The sequence below is a fragment of the Aedes aegypti genome, chromosome 3, assembly GCF_002204515.2.
Source record: "Aedes aegypti strain LVP_AGWG chromosome 3, AaegL5.0 Primary Assembly, whole genome shotgun sequence".
Taxonomy (NCBI): Eukaryota; Metazoa; Arthropoda; class Insecta; order Diptera; family Culicidae; genus Aedes; species Aedes aegypti.
In genome coordinates, this window is record NC_035109.1 from 380923991 (window position 1) to 380946462 (window position 22472).

Genomic DNA, 22472 nt, shown 5'->3' on the forward strand with positions numbered 1-22472 from the left:
TAGCGAGGTGACAATACTCGACTCGAGTGAAGGTTCTCTCCATTTGATTTACACGGCGAATCACTTCTCTCGAGTCGAGAATTGTCACCTCGCTATACGAGACCGACAATCCTCACCTCATGCCACTCGTAGAACAAACCCATATAGCTTCATACCACAATAGATCCAAACAGCGCCTTAGAAAACGGTGCTGCAAAACGCGTGAGAGTTAAAAGTCCTCATTATTACAGTGGGTTAAGAATAACAGAATGTCTCGAAGATTCAGGTAGGTACCTACTTACCTTTTTTAAAAGCAAGATTCAATGATGTGTCATCCAAACTAAACCCACCTTTTCGTCACATTTACAATAAATATATTTTAGTAGATCAAACAGTACGCTTCGGGCACTTACCTTACTTTTTCTTCTTCTTTTTCTGCTCCTTGGCGAACTCCAGCCCAGTGATGCACGCCTTCGGTATCTGGTAGGTCCCGGTCAGGAGGTCGTACACGAATTTGATGTGATTTCCCTGCACCAGCAACTGTTCGCCCTTGGTACCAGGCACTTCGGCCATGCTGGTACTGGCTGCAGCACCCAGCTTAACGGCCTTGGCAAATTCGGCCACATTTACGCCATAGTCTTCCAGATTGCTGATAAGCGTAACCTTCTTGTTGCCAGACCGGGTGGCAGTCGTCAGATGAATGATTGCTCGTTTGCCGCCTTTGGTAACAGGGCCCTTCTGGCTCCGCATTTCAAACGTGCTGGTCATATTCCGCAGAACATGATCAATCACTTCCGGTACGGAATAGAGCGTTGTTTCGGTACCTCCACAAATTTGCCTCAGCGTTTCATCCGGAGTAACCATTTTACTTTGAACGTCTATCAATTTGTTTCGTCCTACATAATCCTTGACATAGTTCCGGACTTGAGTCTCGTCCAGTGCCTTCCCCACTGCAACTCCCAAGCTTCCGAACAACTTCTCAGTCACCTCGTTCACAGCATACATTTCTACCATTTTCGTTAAGAGTAGAGGAGTGGAAGCACTTTGATCCGCTGAGCTCACTTCTGCATCGTCCGGTTTCTTCATTTTGTAAGGGTAAAAGGATACTACATCAGGATGTTCCAGATTGATAGATACAATCTTTTCGATTCCCTTCTTTTCTTCCTTGATTTGAATCACACCATCTTTGGCCATTTCCTTCAGGAATGTGCCAACCTTCTTGTACGAGCTACGTTTCATTTCGATTCCTTCGGGTAGTTCCGGTTGCACATACTGGGGGTAGAACGTACTCGTCAGAATGGGAAGGGGAATCTTTTTTCCCTGAAGTTTGATAGCATTCAAAAACGCTGATCGTATAAGCTTGTCCGGATCGGGCTGAGCCTCCTCTTCAGACTCTTCGTCTTGATCGTCTTCCTGTAATAGCAAAACTCGGCTTAGATATACCTACATGAACCTTAACAGGGTGTCGACTAAATTGTTAAATTTAAATACCCAGACTTTCCATGGTTTTTTATGGCTCCAAAAGCTTTTTATAAATTTGCTTCACAAATTTATTGGTTATTAATAGTTAGTCCAAAAACAATTCTGAATCTCAAAATTCTGTGAGATTTTTTCCAGGTTTGAAAGTGCTGTCCAGAAGTCTAAGATAAAGCTGTAACGAAGTTTTCAAAAGGAATCTGCCCGCGTTATGTGAAAGGCATGTTCAGAATTTTCTGTGAAAGTCATGCCCTATAGTCTGTGAGAATCCTGTGAAGGACACTGTAAATATCGTGTCCGAAAATTCGCAAAAATCATGCAAATTTTTCAAAAATTCGGCGTAAGATTTCCGAAAGATTGAACCCGTTTTTCATTGTTCGGAATATTGTAGATTTCTTTTAGGATTGTATACGATTTATGCTCGGAATTCTATTCAAGTTTCTATCGAAATGATTCTACCCCATTACCCCGAATGCCATCACCAAAAATGCCATCACCCCGAATGTACACGCTTAGTTCAGAATGCCGAATCTTGGCTAATTTTAACCGAGATCCACACAGCCGAGTAGTCGGCAAACAAATTTCCTGGGATCTCAGCAAATAAAAGCCGAGTATCAGTAAATTGTGTTTCGTTGCTAAGCAACCGGACAATTTGTCTCGGTTAAAATCGGGAAACCGAGATTCGCACAGCCTCGTGAAAAAAATCTAAGTGTGTACCATTACCCCGAATTGCATCACCCCGAATGCTATTTCCCCGAATTTATAATTATCTTGATTGACATGATGACATTGATGACATTTCCCCTTGATATTGAATTTCGGGATAATCTCATTCGGGGTTTTGGAATTGTGGGTAATTGGGTAGAATCTCGCCAGCATGAATCACGCACCATCTCGACTGAGCTGTCGACGAATTAAAATGAGCCAACAGTGAGTCGACAAGAATATTATAGTTTATGCTTCAGGGTTTCAAAAAGACAGATTATGTACCATTCATTTCCATCGATCGTTTGGATAACTTAGACAGCTTCATGGGCGCTAAATTAAACTTTATTTGGATATGTGGCAATATATCTACAATCTAAATTAACACAAATATTTCGTAAAACTTTTGGATCCCGGATCCATTTTTTTATGATAGAAACACGGATTATCAAGCCCCTGGGTGATCGCGTTCGACCGTATAACATTTGACTGTGGTAATATTATTAAATTATAAATGTTTGCATTTCATTCGAAAAAGTTCTAAATTAGTCATGATTGTTACGAAATTTCGAATTGATTGTTGTTCAAGTTCCAGTTTACTTTTCGAAATTTTTTTTCTGATGTTAAATATTTTCCAATAATTTAAAAAATGAATGAGTTTCTTGAAAATATGAAATTTAGAAACCTCTTTCCAGTAAAAAAAATAAAATAAAAAGTAATTAAAAAGAGACCGAAAAGAGACAAAACAGTTATCAAAAACCGAAACCTAACAGGAACCAGGACAAAATAGTTTAATCAGACCAGACATTTCTCTGAAAATTTGTTTAAAACTTTTTTTTTCAAATATTTTTTTCTTGCGACATTACGACGACATACCAGCACATCTGGTATATGCCAGTAAAGGACATACATTCATTGATGTATTACGACGACATTACGAAAGGGATAGATTCATATCTATATTTAAAATATTCACTCTCCAAAAATTTTCCTAAGGAATTCCTCCAAAAATTTTGTTTTTTATATCTCAAAATAGAACCAAGATTTTTCCAAACATTATCACAAAAAATACCACAAGGCTTTCATCAGAAATTCCTTCAGATATTTTTTGTGAAAAAACCCTTAGTCCTCGAGGATTTTATCCGGTGATTCTCCAATTATTTTTTTCTAGAACATCCTCCAAGACTCCCGTTTAAAACATGTTGTAATATTCAACTAGAAACTTCACCAGATGCCTCCAAGGATTTCTCAGGATTTTCTACAAAATTGTTCTTTAGAATTTTTATAAGATTTTGACTACAAATTTCTCTGAGGATACCTTCAGGATTGCGCCTAGGATTTTTTCTCGGAAGTTCTTCTATTAATTCTAAGATATTTCTCAAGGAAGTTTTCAAAACCTTTTTCTCAAGCATTCTTCCAGGAGTTTTCACCAAGGAAATTTGAATGTAATTTCCCAGAAAGCTGAGAATTAAAAAAAAAATCCTTGACGTATATTTATGGGTATCTTCTGTTACAGTTACTTATGTAACTTCTTAGGCCACCCTTGATTAAAGAGGATTTTCAGGAAGACTTACTCTTGAAGAACTTTTAGAAGATTTCCAAGATTATTGCTACGATAATAATGAAAAAGAAAAATCATAATATCTCGCAGGATCTCCTGGAACACTGGACGAAATTACTAGAAAATTGTGTAGGAATAATCATTCCTACAGTCGAAGCATTTCATAGAAAAAACTGCTGTGGTGTTAAATTGTGTGGAACCTTAAAAGAACTTTTCAATATTCCATGGGGATTTTTTGAGAAATTTATTGAAAAATGTTTGGATAAACTCCAGTGATCCTTGGATGAAATGCTGGAGAAATTCCTAGAAAAAAAAACTAAAGAAACACTTGTTTTTAATTATGAATCGTGGTTTACGGCTAACCAGCCGAGTGGAAGTTTAACAACTACCGAAAAGCTAAACATTACATATAATTTGCAATTGGATTAGATGGACAAATTGATGTGAAGATTTGCGAAAAAGTTACACGTCTTCTCAGTGAGAATCGAACTCACGACTCCCCGAACTCAGCGCAGTTGCTGGCTAGTGTAGTGTGCTATTCCTATACCTAAAAAACAATGCGCTCTCGGGCTAGGCATTGGATATATATAGAAAGCGTTGTGTTTGGATGGGCATCTAATTCTTCCGAAAGAAGTGCACTTTGCGAAAAAGGACCACGTGATTATTGAGCTGAAATCGAATTCAGGTTAACTTCTGCGTTCATGAGTCCTCTCATGGCGTAGTGGTAACGCGCCCCAACTAGAGATCGGGGAGTCGTGAGTTCGATTCTCACTGAGAAGACGTGTAACTTTTTCGCAAATCTTCACATCAATTTGTCCATCTAATTCAATTGCAAATTATATGTAATGTTTAGCTTTTCGGTAGCTCTAAAGAAACTTAATAATGAAACACAGGTCGAATTGAGGAAATTATTTGAAATGTTCTCAATATATTAACTCGAATAACCCCTCGAGGAGCTTTTGGATCTATTCTTTGGAATAACCGTAGACGAAATGGCGTTGAAATTCTTGTCAAGTTTTCTTGGGAGAAATTCTGTGGGAAACTTTGGATATCTCCTTGATTAACGACTGTAGAATTCGGTTGGATAGTTAGTGAAAGAATATCTGGAGGAAGTCCTAAGATAGTCTTTGCTCAAAGTACTGCCTGAGAAAAATTTCTAGAGGTATTAACGTTGAAATGTTAAAGGATTTCCTGAAGCAAATTATGGAGGAACTCCTGTAAGCATCCTATGAAAAAAATTCTGAAGCAATTTCTTGAAGAATTCATAATAAAATCTTTGGAGAATCCACAAGGATATTTCCTGAGGCTGTTCTCGAGATACGAGAAGAAATTTTGCATCTCAGTTATCTGCAAGCAAGATAAGGAAAGAAAAGAGACTTTAGATACCATTTTGGTTAAAATAGAGACTTCAGACACCTTTTATCAAAAATAGAGACTTTTTAGAGACTTGCAAAAAAATTGTATTTAAAAAGAAACCTGCTACCAGCCCTAGATATGTTAATGCTTTACCGAATAAATTTAGATACATCAAAAACATCAATCATGTTTTGATAAGCTGATGAAATTTCATACTCGAAAGAATTCTCACTGAACAGCTCATATAGTTTTTGGAGAGCGGCGCAGCCGAATTTTTTTCGAATGAAGATAGTTTTCTGGCAATTAATGATAGCTCTGGGTTATAACGCAAAAATCCTTTGTCGTGGACATATTCTATCATGAATTACTGCTTCAAAATAATTTCCCTGATTGTGATCGAAATTGAGAATTCCAGGTTTTTTCCAGGTTGAATTAAATTCCCTGATAATTCCAGGTTTTCCAGGTTTTTCCAGGTAGTAGACACCCTGGCTGATAAACTGGTTCCGCTTTCCGTTGCCTTTCTGCTTTCATTGCGTTTGGGCTTTGAGTGTCTTAAAAATATGAACTTTACAGACCTCTAGCCTGAAAAAAGAGACTAAGCAGAAATAAAAAAAAAAAAAGATCGAAAAGATTCTAACAATGGATCAAGAAATAAAACGAAACCTAAAAGGAACGATGAGATAAGAGTTTGATTTCTCAAAAAATCAGACCAGGCTGTCTGGTATGTCTGGTCTGAGACATTGCTCTTAAAATATTTTTAAGCCATTTTTGAGGAATTCCTCGTTACATTACGAGTACGACTAGTAATGCTGCTTGTATTACTGTAGGCATTTTTTTAGGATTTTTTTCTGGGAATTACTGCCGTTATACGCATAATTGTCCCATGTTTTGAAATATGAAGCCAAAAAAATGCGATTAAAGATTTTGGCACATTTATGCTCCGTATTGATAGAGGTTAGTATAAATTTGAAAATAATAGCATAAGTAACATGTAAACAAAGACAATTTTATTCTTGTCACTTAAATATTCTTCAGTTCAGTTATGTTTGTTGAAATGATTCGACAACGTTATAACTGCAACATTTCCAATGTTATAATGTTATAGTTCTTACATCATGGGACAGCAATTGCATTTCTGCTCTGTAGAATTTCCGCCGCTCGTTATTTGTTTTTAAGAAAACCGGACATGACGTCGGATAACTCTTCGGGAGAAATCGAACGGAACCTTTCAATAAAGTACCATAAGGACGCCATTCACCGCTCATGCTCCATTCACCGCTCATAGAATTATTTTGAAAAATCTGAACAAATTTTCGCATTAAAAGTCATCATCATGTATTAGTATACCAGAATGGATTGTATCAAAATGAAATTCATATGATTTCATTTTATATACTATTTATTAAAAATAATTTTAGGCTGTTTAAGGCGGTAAACATGAGTTGATCAATGATTTTATTATGTCAGATCGAAAAATGCTTCTTAACTACCACGCTATAATGTGTTGTTGTACTATAGTACAAAGATAACAACCAGCTAATGAAAGTAAATTAAATCCAAACAGTTGTGTATATAGAGCACAGACAAACAGACGTCACACTCTCATCATTGTCCATCGACCACCTTTTAAACGGTCGATTCAAAAATATGGTAGATGGCCAATCCGCCACCCGCAGCGCTCGCATCGTTTTTGTTCGCGTTTGACGTTTACACACTACCGCCATCTGTTGGCCCGTCGGCCAAATACACTAATTCTAGCATTGGGCGTACATGTCCTCGTGACTACACTGAGGCAAAAATCTCGCATGATTTTCATAAGATCGCACTAATGAACGCGTTTTTTATTATTTTTTTGTTGGTTCATAAGACACTTGTGTATTTCATTCGACGAGATTGAGATTCATAAGACAAGTGTAATTTTTTCATAACAATCAATTGCAAATGTCATAAGAACGCTTATGAACCCCATTGCTCATCATTGTGACGAACCACGTGAGGCAAATTTTCTCATTTCACTATCAGAAATTCAATATGGCTTCCGAAATGGACGTGTTTGCTGATTTGTCGTTGGCTGACTCCGTTTCTAATGCATCAAAGGGTAAATATTTTCTATTTATCATCAATTCCGCTGTAACTAATATTTTCTTTCGAACAGATTAAGGAATTGGATCCAAACAATAAGATTTGGGAATGAAAATTCAAAACAATTTGTATGACGCGTAAGAAATCACAAACCCCCCTCATCCATTAATCCGCCCCTAACGTAAACCTGCAACAATTCAGGCGTTCTTCACAACTTTTCTCAATAATGTTTCGCTGCTATGATATACTTCTTTGCGTTCAAAATAGGTTAGCCAACTAGAGAAAATCGAATTTTCATCCATTTTATCGTATCGCAAATCGATTCTAATGCATACAGTGAAGTGCTTTGATCGAATTGGAATGGATGAAAATTTGATTTTTCCAAGTTGGTTAACCTATTTTTCAACGCGGATTAGTATTATTCATTCATTGAAATTCATAATCTAAGGGGTCTATTTTGTAAATCGAGCAAATTCATGTGACTCGTCTGTAATCACTGTCGATCAAAGTAAGCAGGCATATTTCAGATGTCACCCGTCGACTGTCATAGTAATGCAGTCACATAGAGTGACAATTATCGAAAAACTCGAGTGACAGAGCCGAGTCGAGCAAATATTTCGGTCGACAGTGACTCCAGTCGAGTCATTTTGATCGGCTCGACTCATAAAATAGGGCCCTAAAGCTCAAATTACATAAGACAGTCTTATGGAACCAAGAATGGATCAGAACGTAATTCATAAGACTATCTATGGATTTTGTTATCAAGTCAATGATGGTTCATAAGATCATCTTACGAAATCCCTTCGAAGTGTATTATGGAAACAACATCTGCCGAAAACCATACGATAGTCTTATGAATTTCAAAGATTTTTCTTGTGTCGTAATTCCATAAGCAAATCTTATGTCAGTCTTACGTTTGCTTTCCTCAGTGAACTTGGAAAAATCAAATTTTCATCCATTTTGTCACGCCGCAATTCGATCAAAGCACTTCACTGTATGCATTAGAATCGATTTGCGATACGACAAAATGGATGAAAATTCGATTTTCTAACCTATTTTGAACGCAAAGAAGTATATCATAGCAGCGAAACATTATTGAGAAAAGTTGTGAAGAACGCCTGAATTGTTGCAGGTTTACGTTAGGGGCGGATTAATGGATGAGGGGGGTTTGTGATTTCTTACGCGTCATACAAATTGTTTTGAATTTTCATTCCCAAATCTTATTGTTTGGATCCAATTCCTTAATCTGTTCGAAAGAAAATATTAGTTACAGCGGAATTGATGATAAATAGAAAATATTTACCCTTTGATGCATTAGAAACGGAGTCAGCCAACGACAAATCAGCAAACACGTCCATTTCGGAAGCCATATTGAATTTCTGATAGTGAAATGAGAAAATTTGCCTCACGTGGTTCGTCACAATGATGAGCAATGGGGTTCATAAGCGTTCTTATGACATTTGCAATTGATTGTTATGAAAAAATTACACTTGTCTTATGAATCTCAATCTCGTCGAATGAAATACACAAGTGTCTTATGAACCAACAAAAAAATAATAAAAAACGCGTTCATTAGTGCGATCTTATGAAAATCATGCGAGATTTTTGCCTCAGTGTAGGGCACCCAACCATTGGGCGTGATAACCACTATTGACACTTGCTGGGTTGAATCTGGGAGGGAGGCACAGATACTACACACGAAATATGAGACAACGTTTGTTTGAACTGCAAGATAACTCCAGCTTGCCATCAACAATCAAGGCAGGCTTGGGGAAAATCGCTAGTTTTCTTTTGTTGTGTACTTTCGATCTTTCTTGACAAACATGGGAAAAGGGCCACAGTTTTCTATGCACTAAATATTCATTTTCATTGGAAAAAGTAAAACGATGCGTTTTTCAATGCTTATATTCAATTAGGTTGACAGGTGCTCACGTGGCATTACTTGCATTATGTGCATGAATTGATTTTAATTCGATTTTTGTCACTTTTGATGGAATTCGAAAATGTGTTTTAGTCAGTTACGCGCTTTTTCCATGTTAGTTCAATGTTTGAGATCTGGGCTCACTGTGACAGTTTGTGATAGCGGAATCTCGGCTCACTATGACGTACATAAATTTTGTATCGGTTTCTCCCTCCCAGGGTTGAATCTTCGTTGATTTTTATTTGTTTTATCCTCACCTTGACAACACTACAAAGATTGGCAAAGCGTAGAAGTAGTTGTGAACCTTAGAGGAAAACAATATGCACTCTGTCTCGAAAAACACCCAGAATCCGGGTGTAAATCTTTCAAATTGGGTAATATTCCCATATGCATTTTGATGAGTCTAGAAAGCGTGTGCAAGTTTATTTTGAGGAAAACAAAAACAAACTGTGTATGACGAGCGTATGCTAGTCTGCGAGTGGATTTAGATAAGAGTGGCGTCAATGTCAAAATTGGAACAGCGGCGAACTGCCATTTCCATACAAACCCGCGTTCCAATCGAGCAGGAGACCTGTCAAAACTGAAACATGACGTCACTCTTGTTTACAGGTACTCTAGGTGAGGGTAGATTGAGTATTTTCGTCTCTGGACCGTTAATTTACCCACTTGCCCCGCGGTACCTTACTAAATTCCTTGACTTTCCAGGTCGGAAATTAAACTCTCTTATATTCCCTGATTTTCCCCGTTTTTCAGGTAGTCGACACCCTGCTAAATCTACCACCCACTCAACGCTTACCTCCACCTCATCCCCGTTGACGTCCACTTCCGCCAGCTTCTCCGTCACTTCGTTCACCATTGGCTTCTTCTTATCCACCACCGGTTCGGGTGCTCCCAGTGGAGGAAAGTCGTCCTCTAGCTTCGGAACTGCTTGAATGGCTCCCATCAGGGGAACCTGCTGGCACACCGATGGTTCCATTCCCCACAGCTTATCTCCGAATACGTGCATCATTCGAACGGCAATTCCGCGGCCACCGCACATGTACAGATCGTCACTGGAATGGGCTAACAGGCCAACACCAACGGCTGCCCGGTTTGACGTTAGATTAACTGCAACGATGTCATCCTTCCGATAGTTTCCCCACGATTTCATGCTAGTTCCGCGGCCAACCACACCCGGAATCATCAAATCCGCCCCATTTGCAAGCTTAGGAAGCACTGCCGGGTGTGTGGTAAACTCCGGGACCATATCGGGCGCCGCCCACAGGGTGTAAACGGTCGGTATCAGCTTGCCGTCCAGCTCAAAGAACACCGGCCGCTTATCGCTAGTATAAACCGTGACTTGGCACTCGCCGTAGGTCACAATTTTAACCACACAGACCTTGCATTTGTTGCCAAACAGCTCCGCCATTGGGGACGTTTCGGATGCAGCGAATTGGGATTGGGCTCGCTGCTTCAGTCGTTTCCGCTCCGACCCCGTAACCAGGATGTTGCTTTTCACTTTGAATGGTTTGATAAACATTGTAGCAACTATGACTATGAAACACTTTGCAAATTTCAAGAAAATGAATCAAACTTGGCTAAAACCGTGGACTGGCACTGGATGACACGGCCGAGATTCTGGAAAGAATTTTGTTTTGATGTACGAACTGTCACATGAAAAGGCCTTGCTCTGATCAATCGGGGGGTGCATCAAAGCTTCACACGCTTCAAGTAATCGCATTGAATAGGCCTTTTGTGAAGCTCGAAAAAATTGTATTCTGGACAAACAAAAGATATTAGCGCATTTGCTCAAAAGGACATGCTGTGTTCCCCTGAGAAGAGGAACGAACGCGGGTTTAAGGTCCAAACGCAATGACAGCGGAACGGCAACGGAAAGCGGAACCGGTTCGCCAGCTTGCACTGCAACATGCTTGTGGACTTGGTGTTGGTCCACTTTCATTCGTTGATGGGTCAGTCGAGATGGTTTGATTCATACTGGCGAACCGGTTCCGCTTTCCGTTGCCGTTCCGCTATCATTGAGTTCTGGCCTTTAGTCCCTTTGGGCTCATTCACAAATTTCATTACGCTGAAGGGGGTGGGTGGGTGTCTTGAAAATCTTACAGCTCATACGAAATTTGAAAAATGGTCATACAAAATACGTTACGAGGGGATGGGTGGGTGTAAAAAATGTCTTTTTTGCGTTATGAAATTTGTGAATAAACCAAAGACAAAGTAAAAACCTCCATGTCCCTTGCAGTTGCCCAAAATTTTATGGCTCATAAGGTAATCTAGAATGCCGTGAAAAGTGTACTGCGATCTGTCAAACTTGGGTACCTTTTGCACTACCGAGGGACCAAATGCAGTACTAGAAGTGGTACCCAATCTGAGCTCGAGTGGGACGGACCTGAATAAACCCTTTTTACTTCATTCTTATGGCAGATAACATTGCGGTGTTTCATCAAACGTAGTTGTCCCCAGGGGGTGGGAAACTTGGCTCACTTGAAATAGGGTCCTAAAGCCCTGTCCTAATTTTAGTACCAGACGGTTAAATTCAGGCCAAAAACACATGTTTACACAATTTTTGAATGCTTTTAGTTGGTTTACGACCGTTATTTGAACAGGAAAAATTGCTAAAGTGGTTGCAAGAACGTGCTCTTTCGTATTATTAAATTAAAACAAGATTTCATTCAAAATTTTAGGACCCTATTGTGCCGAAATGTGCCGACTGTGTGAGAGTTAGCGAACGAAATAATGTGTCACATTTGTCTGGTTGCACTGCAAAACCTGGCAACTGTGATCGTTTCATGACGGATTGTTTTTGTTTATTTTTGAAATACCGAAACCATCAACTGCAATCTAAACAGCATCAAAGTTAAGTTTTTACCAGGTCCGTCCCACTCGGGCTCAGATTGGGTACCACTTCTAGTACTGCATTTGGTCCCTCGGTAGTGCAAAAGGTACCCAAGTTTGACAGATCGCAGTACACTTTGAACGGCATTCTAGATTACCTTATGACCCATAAAATTTTGGGCAACTGCAAGGGACATGGGGGTCTTTAATTTGTCTTTGTTTTTACTCGACGGAAGCCGCAAATACAATTTCTTCACATATTGTTGGTAAGTTTTAAGTATAATAATTGTGTCTTCAACACATTACTATTCAATTCATACAATGTTGCAGTTGCAGTTCATCGAATATGCGGAAGTCGAGAACCTTGAGAACAATCTGGCTCTGTTTGAGCATCTACCAAGCTTGCCAATCTACAATGCCACCGGCACCGATGAGCTAAGCATTGAACTGACGAGAGTACTATGGATATCACCAGACAGGGAGTGGTCGAGACAGCTGAGAGATCGTTTACGAGATGGTTGGTACATGACCGTTGCATGCCGCTGCTAATGTTTTTCAGCAAATCAATAATAAAAATCTGTTGTCTAGCTATTAATGGCATCTTGAACGTAAGGTTGAATTTGTTAGTATTAATATATTTGAATCATAATTTATTAACGAACAGAAACTAATCTTATCAATTACCAACACATGTTTTTCGCGAGATTATATGTCAACTCCTCCGTAACTTCTTCCTCAGTTGCTTTGCCTTTACTAGCAGCGGCACATATTACCACGTATTGGCCGGTACGCTGATCATAAGTACTGTGCAAAAGGATAGGACAAGAAACGGTCAAGGAATGATTCCGCTACCGAAATTACTTGAGCTGTACGCTGCTGAGAAGTAGAGCTGATTTCATAACGTCGGTAACGCCTGCTGTACAAATCAAATGGAGCTGTCACTTTTCCTTACGGAAAAATGTGCCGCTCAATTATTCCGCAAGTAAAAGTGACACTTCGCTGATACTGGATCAGCTGTCAAAATTACTTTGGTAAAAAAGAGAAATTTTACTTGAGCGCTTTACGTTTCAGGTGCATACTACGCATATGGGCCGATTCACAAATTTCATAACGCTGAAGGGGGTGGGTGGGTGTCCTCGTGATGTTACGGCTCATACTAAATTTGTAAACTATTCATATAAAAAGCGTTACGATGGGGTGGGTGGGTGTCGAAAATGACAATATTTCACGTTATGAAACTTGTGAACAAACCCTATCTGTCTTTATTTTCTTTCCCGCGGGATAAACCGGATGCCTGTTGTTCCTCTGCCTGTCTCTTTCGGTTTTCTGCTTCATTATCAGCGGAGACCAGGGCGGAGACCTACTAAGCGCAACCGAACAAGGCTGAATCTTTCATAGCAAAAGCATGCTTATGGAGTAACACGATCGTTGGTCGTCAATTGGGTTGTTTAGTGATGAAAAATTCACAGTTTTTTGTAGCTTGATCGAAAGAGCATATTTTTCTGAGTGTAACACGTTAAGGCTGGTCCACAATGGTGTGAGCGGCAACGCGGCGCGGCAGGTTTTGACAGAAAATGTATGGGTTAACTGTCAAATCTTGCCGCGCCGCGTTGCCGCTCACATCATTGTAGCTCAGCCTTTATTATTGCGCTTTAATATTGCAATTTTAGAGATAACTTTCCGTTCTACGGTTGAACAGAAAGCTACCGCAGCAGTCACATTACTGATTTTCACAAAGCATCATCGATCGGCTGCGACGATATTGAAAACCACGATGATGATTGTTGTTTTCTGCTGTTTTTCAAAGCTTTGTCCTCAACAAGCATACTATGATTAGATGTTTTCGTTCAATGATACAATGATTTTCAAGTCTGCGGTAGAACTTTGACAGCTGCGGTAGAACTTGGCGGCTACCGCAGAACGGAAATTTTTCAAATGAACCGTAATATCTTAATTTTGATAAAGTAAATGATTAAAAAAGTTTTCATTCCGTCGACTCAATGACATTTCAATGCCAGCTCGTATCGAAGTAAAATTTGCCGAGGGGTGATTCAAACGCGACTTCCATACTAAATTCAAACGTCTTTTAAAAATAGTTCCAGGGCACGAAAAATTATGAAACTTTGGATTCTGGCTCAGTTGTTAACGTAGAATCCGCATATGTAAAAAACAGGATACATCTAAACAAGCCAATTATGGTCCCCTCGACGGTCCCTTCCATTGGATGGTATAGCAGGAGATTGAACAACTCGGAAAGCTCCGATGGGCATTTATGAAGTTTCATAGTCTGCGAATTGAAAGAATATTAATAGATCGTCATGCTTCTAAGGGTTTATTCACAAATTTAATAACGCCAAAAAATGACATTTTCGACAGCCACCCACCCCCTCGTACCGCTTTTTGTATGATTTTTTTTTACAAATTTTGTATGAGCCGTAACATTACGAGTACACCCACATACCCCAGCGTTATGAAATTTGTGAATGGACCCTAAGGAAACAGAACTTACTTGACAAAGTGCTGGTCAACCTGGATTTTTGGTTCAGAAGATTTTGGAAATGTTCAGGAAGCTATTTGCTTTGAATATCTCGTTCTTGATGGCAATGTTCATTGCGATTTGTTTCGACTCAAACAAGCTTGTTGAGCCGGGGCGAACAACAACAAAGTTTCAGCTGTCAAATCTAATTCTGCAAAAAAAAAGATAGGAAGTGTGCCCAGATGAGCGGTGCTGTGCCGAAAAGTGTGCCAGGCACAGTGCGCCGAGTTTCTCACCCCCTGAGTGGTGCTGTGCATTTAATTTAAACCATCAAGCCAAGTACGGACCTGAAACCACTCAAGTAAAATTTCTCTTTTTCAAGCCTGATTCGCTGCTGACAAGCAATTTCTTGGCCTATCTTGATGCATGGGAAATTCCTGCAAGGAATCTATCAAGGAAGCGTTTTTTTCTGATCGCAGTACGCAGTTGAAAAGAACTGTCAGTTCAAACGGGAGCAGAGTTGCACAGTATCAGTCATATCAGCTGATGGCTGATGGACTAAAACTATCAATATCAGTTCCAAACTATCAATATCACTTTGATCTGACAACCAAGAGCGGTGATGCGACATCACACTCTAGATCACAATCACTGCAGAATGAGTGATCACGTGGAAATTATTCACGCTATTAATGTTTTTCAGTGACCAACACACAGTTTTAATCCGTCTGCAGCACTATCAAGAATATCGTACCGATAAATTGCCATTTTAATTGGGTTGTTTAGTGAAGAAAAATCAACAGTTTTTTGTATCTTGTTCGAAAGAGAACATTTTTCTAAGTATAACACGATTTTATTGCACTTCAATATCTTAATGTTGATTTAATAAATTATTAAAAAAGATTTTAATCCGTTGACTCAATGACATTTCAATTTACATAATGACAGCTTGTCCCGAAGTAAAATTTGCCGAGGGGTGATTCAAAAGTGATTTCCATACTAATTTCAAACGTGTTTTAAAAATAGTTCCAGGGCACAGAAAATAGTCAAATTTTGGATTCTAGTTCAATTTTTCTCGTAGATTCAGAATATGTAAAAAACTGGATACCCCTAAACAAGCCAATTGCTTAATTTAAGGCTAAACTTGACCCATCAGTGATATCCATAGTCTATCGCCATCAATGCACTGGTGATGGAGTAGACAGCATGATGTTGATGTGATACGGAATGCTTCGAATTGTATCGCAGTTGGCCTGTACAGCCTGTACGGCCAGCAAATTTCAAGCGTTGATAGTGACAGCAAGCAACTCTGAACGGGAGTCGCTGTAGAAAATGTCTGCAAGGAATCTGCGAGAAATTTCTTTAGAGCAGCCGTAACGGTGCGCGACTAAACTAAATTACATAGCGCAGTATCATTACGCTGATCCGTACCGGGCGCTGCTAACCGGGGTAGCAAAATGACAGCGCTGCTTTCGGAAAGCATCGGGTGAGCAAATTTAGCAGCGCGATAGTTGCGCTGCTATTCGATTTGAATTCAAGCATATGGTGTGGGATATGAAATTCTGGTTGGAGTTTTGGAAATCTGATGCGCATGAAGTAGAAATTTCAAAATTTTGGGAATTCGGGTAAACCTTCAAGATTTTGATAAGAATACTAGGAATCTGATGCAATTATTGGAAATCCGATAGAAGTTTATGAAATATTCGAAAATCCTCGTGAGAATTTATCGATTTCGGAGAATTATGGGATTTTGGGATTCCGACTGGAATCCACGGGATTTCGCCTGGAATCCTCGGGATTTCGACTGAAAGCCTTGGGATTCCGACTGGAATCCTTGGGATTCCGACTGGAATCCTTGGGATTCCGACTGGAATCCTTGGGATTCCGACTGGAATCCTTGGGATTCCGACTGGAATTCTTGGGATTCCGACTAGAATCCTTGGAATTCCGACTGGAATCCTTAGAATTCCGACTGGAATCCTCGGGATTCTGACTGGAATTGGAAAGAGATTTTGATAAGAATACCGACTGGAATCCTCTGAATTCCGACTGGAATCCATGGGATTCCGACTGGAATCCTTGGAAGTGCGACTGGAATCTTCGGGATTCCGGCTGGAATCCTTGGGATATCGTCTGGAATCCTCGGGATTTCAGCTGGAATCTTGGGGATTTCGGCTGGAATCCTCGGGATTCAGACTAGAGTCCTCGGGATTCCAGTCGGAATCCCAAGGATTCCAGTCGGAATCCCAAGGATTCCAGTCGGAATCCCAAGGATTCCAGTCGGAATCCCAAGGATTCCAGTCGGAATCCCAAGGATTCCAGTCGGAATCCCAAGGATTCCAGTCGGAATCCCAAGGATTCCAGTCGGAATCCCAAGGATTCCACTCGGATTCATAAACAATCTCAAAAATTTCCGATGGAATTCTAATAATTCCGCACCAGAATATAATAGATATGCCAGCAGAGTTACAAAAATTCCCAACCTGAATTGATCACCATTATTTTCACAACTCATATGTTAACCCAAAAAGCAACGACCGGTACGGAAACGAGTTACTAAATATGGTAGCCACCGGTGTGAGAATGAGTGACTAAACTAAAATGACAACTCTGGGGGTGATCATTTTAATCACCCGAATAGTCGCCCCCGTTAAAGATGCTCTAGCGATTCCTGTTCAGCAGCAAATCAGGCTTTACCCAAGGAATTTTGACAGCTGATTCAGTATGAGCGAAATGTCACTTTTACTTGCGGAATAATTGAGCGGCACATTTTTGGAACGTGTTTGGCGAACGTGTTTGGAGCTGTTCAGAGTCATATTGTGCTTTTGGGAAAAAAGCTGTTTCCCCTCCGAGATTTATGGTTTTCAAGGGCTTTTGACTACAAACTAGTAGTTTACTGTCGATAGGGCTCATTCGCAAATTTCCAAGGGGGTGGTCACTCTACGCAGTGTGCCTTGCGCAGCTACGGCACATTTCGGCGCACTGACTGGCACAGCTCTGTAAATTGGGTTGCTATAAAAATCACATTGAACTGAAATTCTCATCTCAGCAATCATTGAGTTTTCTGAGTTGTTTATCAAACACGAAAATTTTTGACAAGTGGTTTCGGCTTGAGGAGGACCTTCTTATACATTTTTTTTTACTATTTTATAACTTTTTTTCTTATTTCAGAACGAAGCTTTTACATGCATGCCGACTTAGTGACTTCAGCCATAAACGCAATGATAGCGGAACGGCAACGGAAAGCGGTAACGGTTCGCCAGCATGAATCACACCTCGACTGAGCTGTCAACGAATGAAAGTTAACCAACACAGTCGATCGACAAGCATGTGTCATGCTGGCGAATCAGTTCCTGTATCATTGCGTTTGGGACTTTAGGCTCACTTTCATATGTTGACAGCTCAATCGAGATGGCGTTATTTATTCTGGCCGAACCGGTTCCACTTGCGTTGTCGTTCCGATGTCATTGTTTTCGGGCTTTTAAAGTGACATTAAATCAGCTGAACTCATAGAACTGTGATGGAATCGATTTTGGTCGTTTTTTCATCTTTATTACCTTGTTTTTTAATATTATGCTAGTTTAACACGAGGATTTTGGTCGTGCCCTATACTAAATTGATATTGAATGTAAACTTACATTAAATATAAATACAAAAAAAAAAAACGCCAGTGGCCTTGTCATCAGTTCAAAGCAAATTCCGCATGAATGGGTAAAAATAAAAAAATGTAGGAAAATCTGGGGAAAAAACGTTGGATGCCTTTTCTTACTCGACTTGTTAAACATAAAATTCTCCCCGAATAAATACCGTAAGGTGATTCCGGGGGAGAAAAGGGTTTGGGACCAAGGATAATTTGTGTGGGCCATTTCACAAATCTTCCTATTGAAGTTTTACATATACATGACTTGCCTTTCTCGTAAGTTTCCCCCGCAAGAATGTAAAACGTATCCCGGAATATGCACCATCGTCCTCTAAGAATTCCCTCAAATTTGTAGAACGAGAGACGAACAAGAAAAAAATACCTATCTCAATGCTTGCTGAGAATGATTTTCTGTAATTTCAGTTCATTGACATTTTATGGCAAGCTAGTATTATAGCATGTATGGCGCGCTTGGCGCACTTCGGCGCTCAGAAGGCACAGCTGTTCCGAATGAAGTGCGTAGAGTGACCACCCCCTTGCAAATTTCATAACGCTGGAGGGGGTGGGTGGGTGTCCCAGGGATGTTACAACTCATACAAAATTCGAAAAACATTCATACAAAATGCGTTATGAGGGGGTGGGTGGGTATCGAAAATGGCCATTTTCAGCGTTATGAAATTTGTGAAAAAACCCATATGATGGTAATACAATTCTCGCGTAACTTTTCAAAACGTCCTAAGTAACAAATGTAAACAAATCGAGATTATCATTGCAAATCATTTGCGTTGCACCATTTAGCAGCACACTAGAACACTCGTTCTGATATATTAACAACAAATTAATCTATTCAAAGCTTAACAAAATGACCAATGTTCAAAACTGCATCGCTTTTAATCAATTGTTACATTGGACCTTTGATCAGAGAACCAACCACATGTCCTATGTAACATTTATGAATAAACACGATTCTAATGTTACATTGGACATTCCTGAATAAAGCTTTGGAATGGAGTTTAAAAGGTAGAATGATTTGTAGAAGCGTGTCTGAGACACTATTTAGATGCATAGAATGCCATAATAACTGCTTCTCAATCATTTTAGTCGATATTTTCAGAGTCGCACTGCCTCGCAAAATTGAAAACGCTCAAGTGACAAAAAGAGAATGAGTTACACAAAACTGTATTTTGGTCTTTTTGCCAAACCATGTTTTACCGTTTCGCTGGATTGGATCAGCTGCAACATCTCTTTTCATATTATTAGCGCATTGCGTGCATATAGGGGAATGATATTGAGCACAAGATTGAGCATCATGATGTCATTGTATCAATCTGATTCAGATGCATGGTCGATCAAGCATATAAATATGCTTCCCGGCAGCAACACGAGCAACGTACATGCGCGACTTGCACACACATATTTGCAGAGCGATCAATCACCGAAGAGAGGAGAAGCTGTATGTATTTGTTAGACGTGGGCTCCTTTCTCGAGTTCCTACAACAAGATGGACGGCGTCGTCATCGTCATCATTCCCCACCGCAATTTCTTGTTTCAACCGACGGCTGGTGCTGATTGCAACACAACCGTCACCACCACCACGTCATGCAGTGGGAATAAACTCTCACATGATCATGTGGGCGAAACCGTCATAAAAATGGGGGGAAAATTGAGGGAGAATCAGTGAGAGAGCAAAATGTCCTACATACAGCTCAACGTTTCCCCTCCTTCTGTTGTTACATAGGACACATAGACGGATGGGAAGAAGTGACGTCGTGGGATTGAATGAATCAAAACAAAGCACAGCTGGTGTCTCCGATTAGTACACCGCAACAAAATGTCGATTATCAGCGTATTGAGTGCATGTAGGGAAATTATATTCAGCATCATGATCTTATTGTATCAATCCGATTCAGATCCATGGTCGATCGCGACTTGCGCAAATATATTTGCAGAGCAATCATTCACCGAAGAGCGGAGAAGCTGTATGTATTTGTTTGGCATTGGTTTCCTACAACACAATCGACGGCGCCGTCATCGTCATCATTTCCCACCGCTGTTTCTTGTTTGCGCCGACGGCTGCTACCGAATGCAACACAGTCGTCACCACCCGTCGTGCAGTGGGTAACTCACACACGAACAAGTGTGGGCGAAACCAGCATTGAAACGGGGGGAAGATTGAGAGAGAAACAGCGAGAAAGCAAAAAGTCCCAAATACAGCTCAAAGTTTCCCCTCCTTCTGTTGTTACATAGGACACATAGACGGAGGGGAAAAAGTGACGGCGTGGCATTGAATGAATCAAATTGGTGTTGTTTGTGAGAGACTTTAACCCGAAGGTCATTCGTCCCTTCTTCAAATGAATCAAAACAAAGCACAGCTGGTGCCTGCGATTATCATACCGCAATAAAATGAGCAGTTCAACTTGAATGTTGAAGCAGTTCAACGCACGTGGATTCAAAATGAAATAAAACATGCTTGCTGTGTGCTCAAATCAAAATGTCCGATGTTACTATAACTGAAAAAAATGACCGAAGTGAATGTCCAATGTAACAATTGTTGAAACAGAACGACCTATGTGATTTATCCTATGTACATATTTTTGGTCAAAACGTCCTATTTGATGTTTTTATAAATTTCAGTGTAATTTCCAAATAAATTGACAAAATTTCATTTCTTACGTTGAAGTATATTACACTGCTTCCCTCTACAAGCAACACAGTGGGGAAAAATTGTTTCATTTTGATACAGTTTCAAAATATATTTTCACAACCTTCAAGCTCGATTTACTCGAAATGTGTGAATTGTTAGATAGGCCGTTTTGAAAAGTTACGCGAGAATTATTTTGTCTGTCAAAACCATAATAAATCACACCTTGCTCGGTTACTCGCGAGTAAACGCTCCCGAGCTTGTTGCTACTTCTTTTGACATGTTCTCCCGAGCAGACGGGTGCGGACTTACTCACACCTAGCCAGTTCACGAGTCTGTGATGTTTGTTATGCGTTGGTATACACTCGTGAGCTGCATCGTGATGCGAACTTTTCCAGCACTGCCATCAGCATGGTAATTATTGGGAGTAGCGCAGAAATAAACGACTTCTCGCGTAACAATTCAAAAGGGCCAATCCTCAGATCGTTGACTCTGAGAAAATTCGATTGGAATATCATTCACCACATTTTCAATTCCTATTTTTCAGATTTCAAATCAATCAATGTGATTTCTTGCTAGTTGAATGACGATTTACTGTTACTACACACTAATAATTGATTTTATTCTGAAAACTTACAAAAATGTGGAAAAAATGATGAGTTTAAATGCTTGGCCCATTTTCGATTTTCATCATGGCATGGGCCTTTTTTATTGGCCAAAATAGAATTTTATTAGCGTGCTTGGCCCAAGGCTAGGCCTTTTCGGTTTTCAATGAATGAGCAAGAGAGAGTCATTGGCCTCTCACCATGCTAAGGCCAATGACAGTTTGCGAAATTTTCCGATTGTAGGCCTTCTTGATGGAGCGAGAACCAATCATTGGCCTTTTCGAGCGGGGGCCAATGAATGATTTGGAAAAAAGCGGTTATTGGCCGTTTTGAAAACCGAGTTTATAACGGTAAGTTTTATGATTATGTTGACAATGTTTGCATAGTTTGTGGGTGTTGGGAGATGCTATCGAATGGTATCAAAACCCGATTTGTTTACAATTTGATCATTGGCCCTTTAGAATTGTTACGCGAGACTTGCTCGTGTAAAGGTTGGTACAAGAATAAGGAATTTTATTTTTCTATGTCTAACGTCACATAAATCATGGCTTACTACAAATGGTTTCACAACACTCCTCCTTAAGCCAATTATTGTGTGATTCCCATGGCTCGTCGATTCCGCTCCAGCTTAATACGTTGTAGTGGTTTCGTGAGCCCGTCAGCTATTTGGTCGTCTGTGCTAACGTACGTGATGTTCACTATCTTCCGATCCAAAGTGTCTCGAATATAGTGATGTCGTATATCTATATGCTTCGTTCTTGGTGTATATCCGCCATTCTTAGCAATACAGATAGTGCTTTGATTATCGCAGTACAAATCGATCGGTTGTTTCCTTCCGAACTGTGATAGCAGTCCTTGCCACCACGAAGCCTCTTGTACTGCTGCGGACAACGCCATGTCGCCATGGTTGATTGCCTCTTGCAGCTCCAGGATACCGCTCCTCCTTGTAGTAGGAACATGTACCCACTCGTTGATTTCCGGTCATCTGCGTCAGCGGCCCAATCAGCATCAGAATATCCCGTGATCTCCTCGTTTCCGGCTCTGGAGTACTGAAGCTTCATTGCCGACGTCCCTCTGAGGTACCGCATCAGATGTTTGACGGCCTGCCAGTGACTCGGTCCGGGGTTGGTGTTGAATCTGCTCAATTGGTTGACGGCAAACAAGATGTCTGGTCTAGTGCATTGGGCAAGGTACATCAGGC

The 22472-nt window shown here is 40.2% G+C and overlaps 1 protein-coding gene across 1 annotated transcript; it reads right to left on the reverse strand.

Annotated features, from left to right (window-relative positions):
- Positions 1-336: 336 nt before the first annotated feature.
- Positions 337-10715, reverse strand: LOC5571931 (eukaryotic translation initiation factor 2D). Its single transcript, XM_001659978.2, has 2 exons — positions 9877-10715; positions 337-1392 (listed from the first exon to the last, which is right to left on the reverse strand). The coding sequence occupies exons 1-2, from the start codon at positions 10597-10599 to the stop codon at positions 394-396; spliced, it is 1722 nt and encodes a 573-aa protein (XP_001660028.1). The 5' UTR covers positions 10600-10715; the 3' UTR covers positions 337-393.
- Between the last annotated feature and the right edge of the window lie 11757 nt (positions 10716-22472).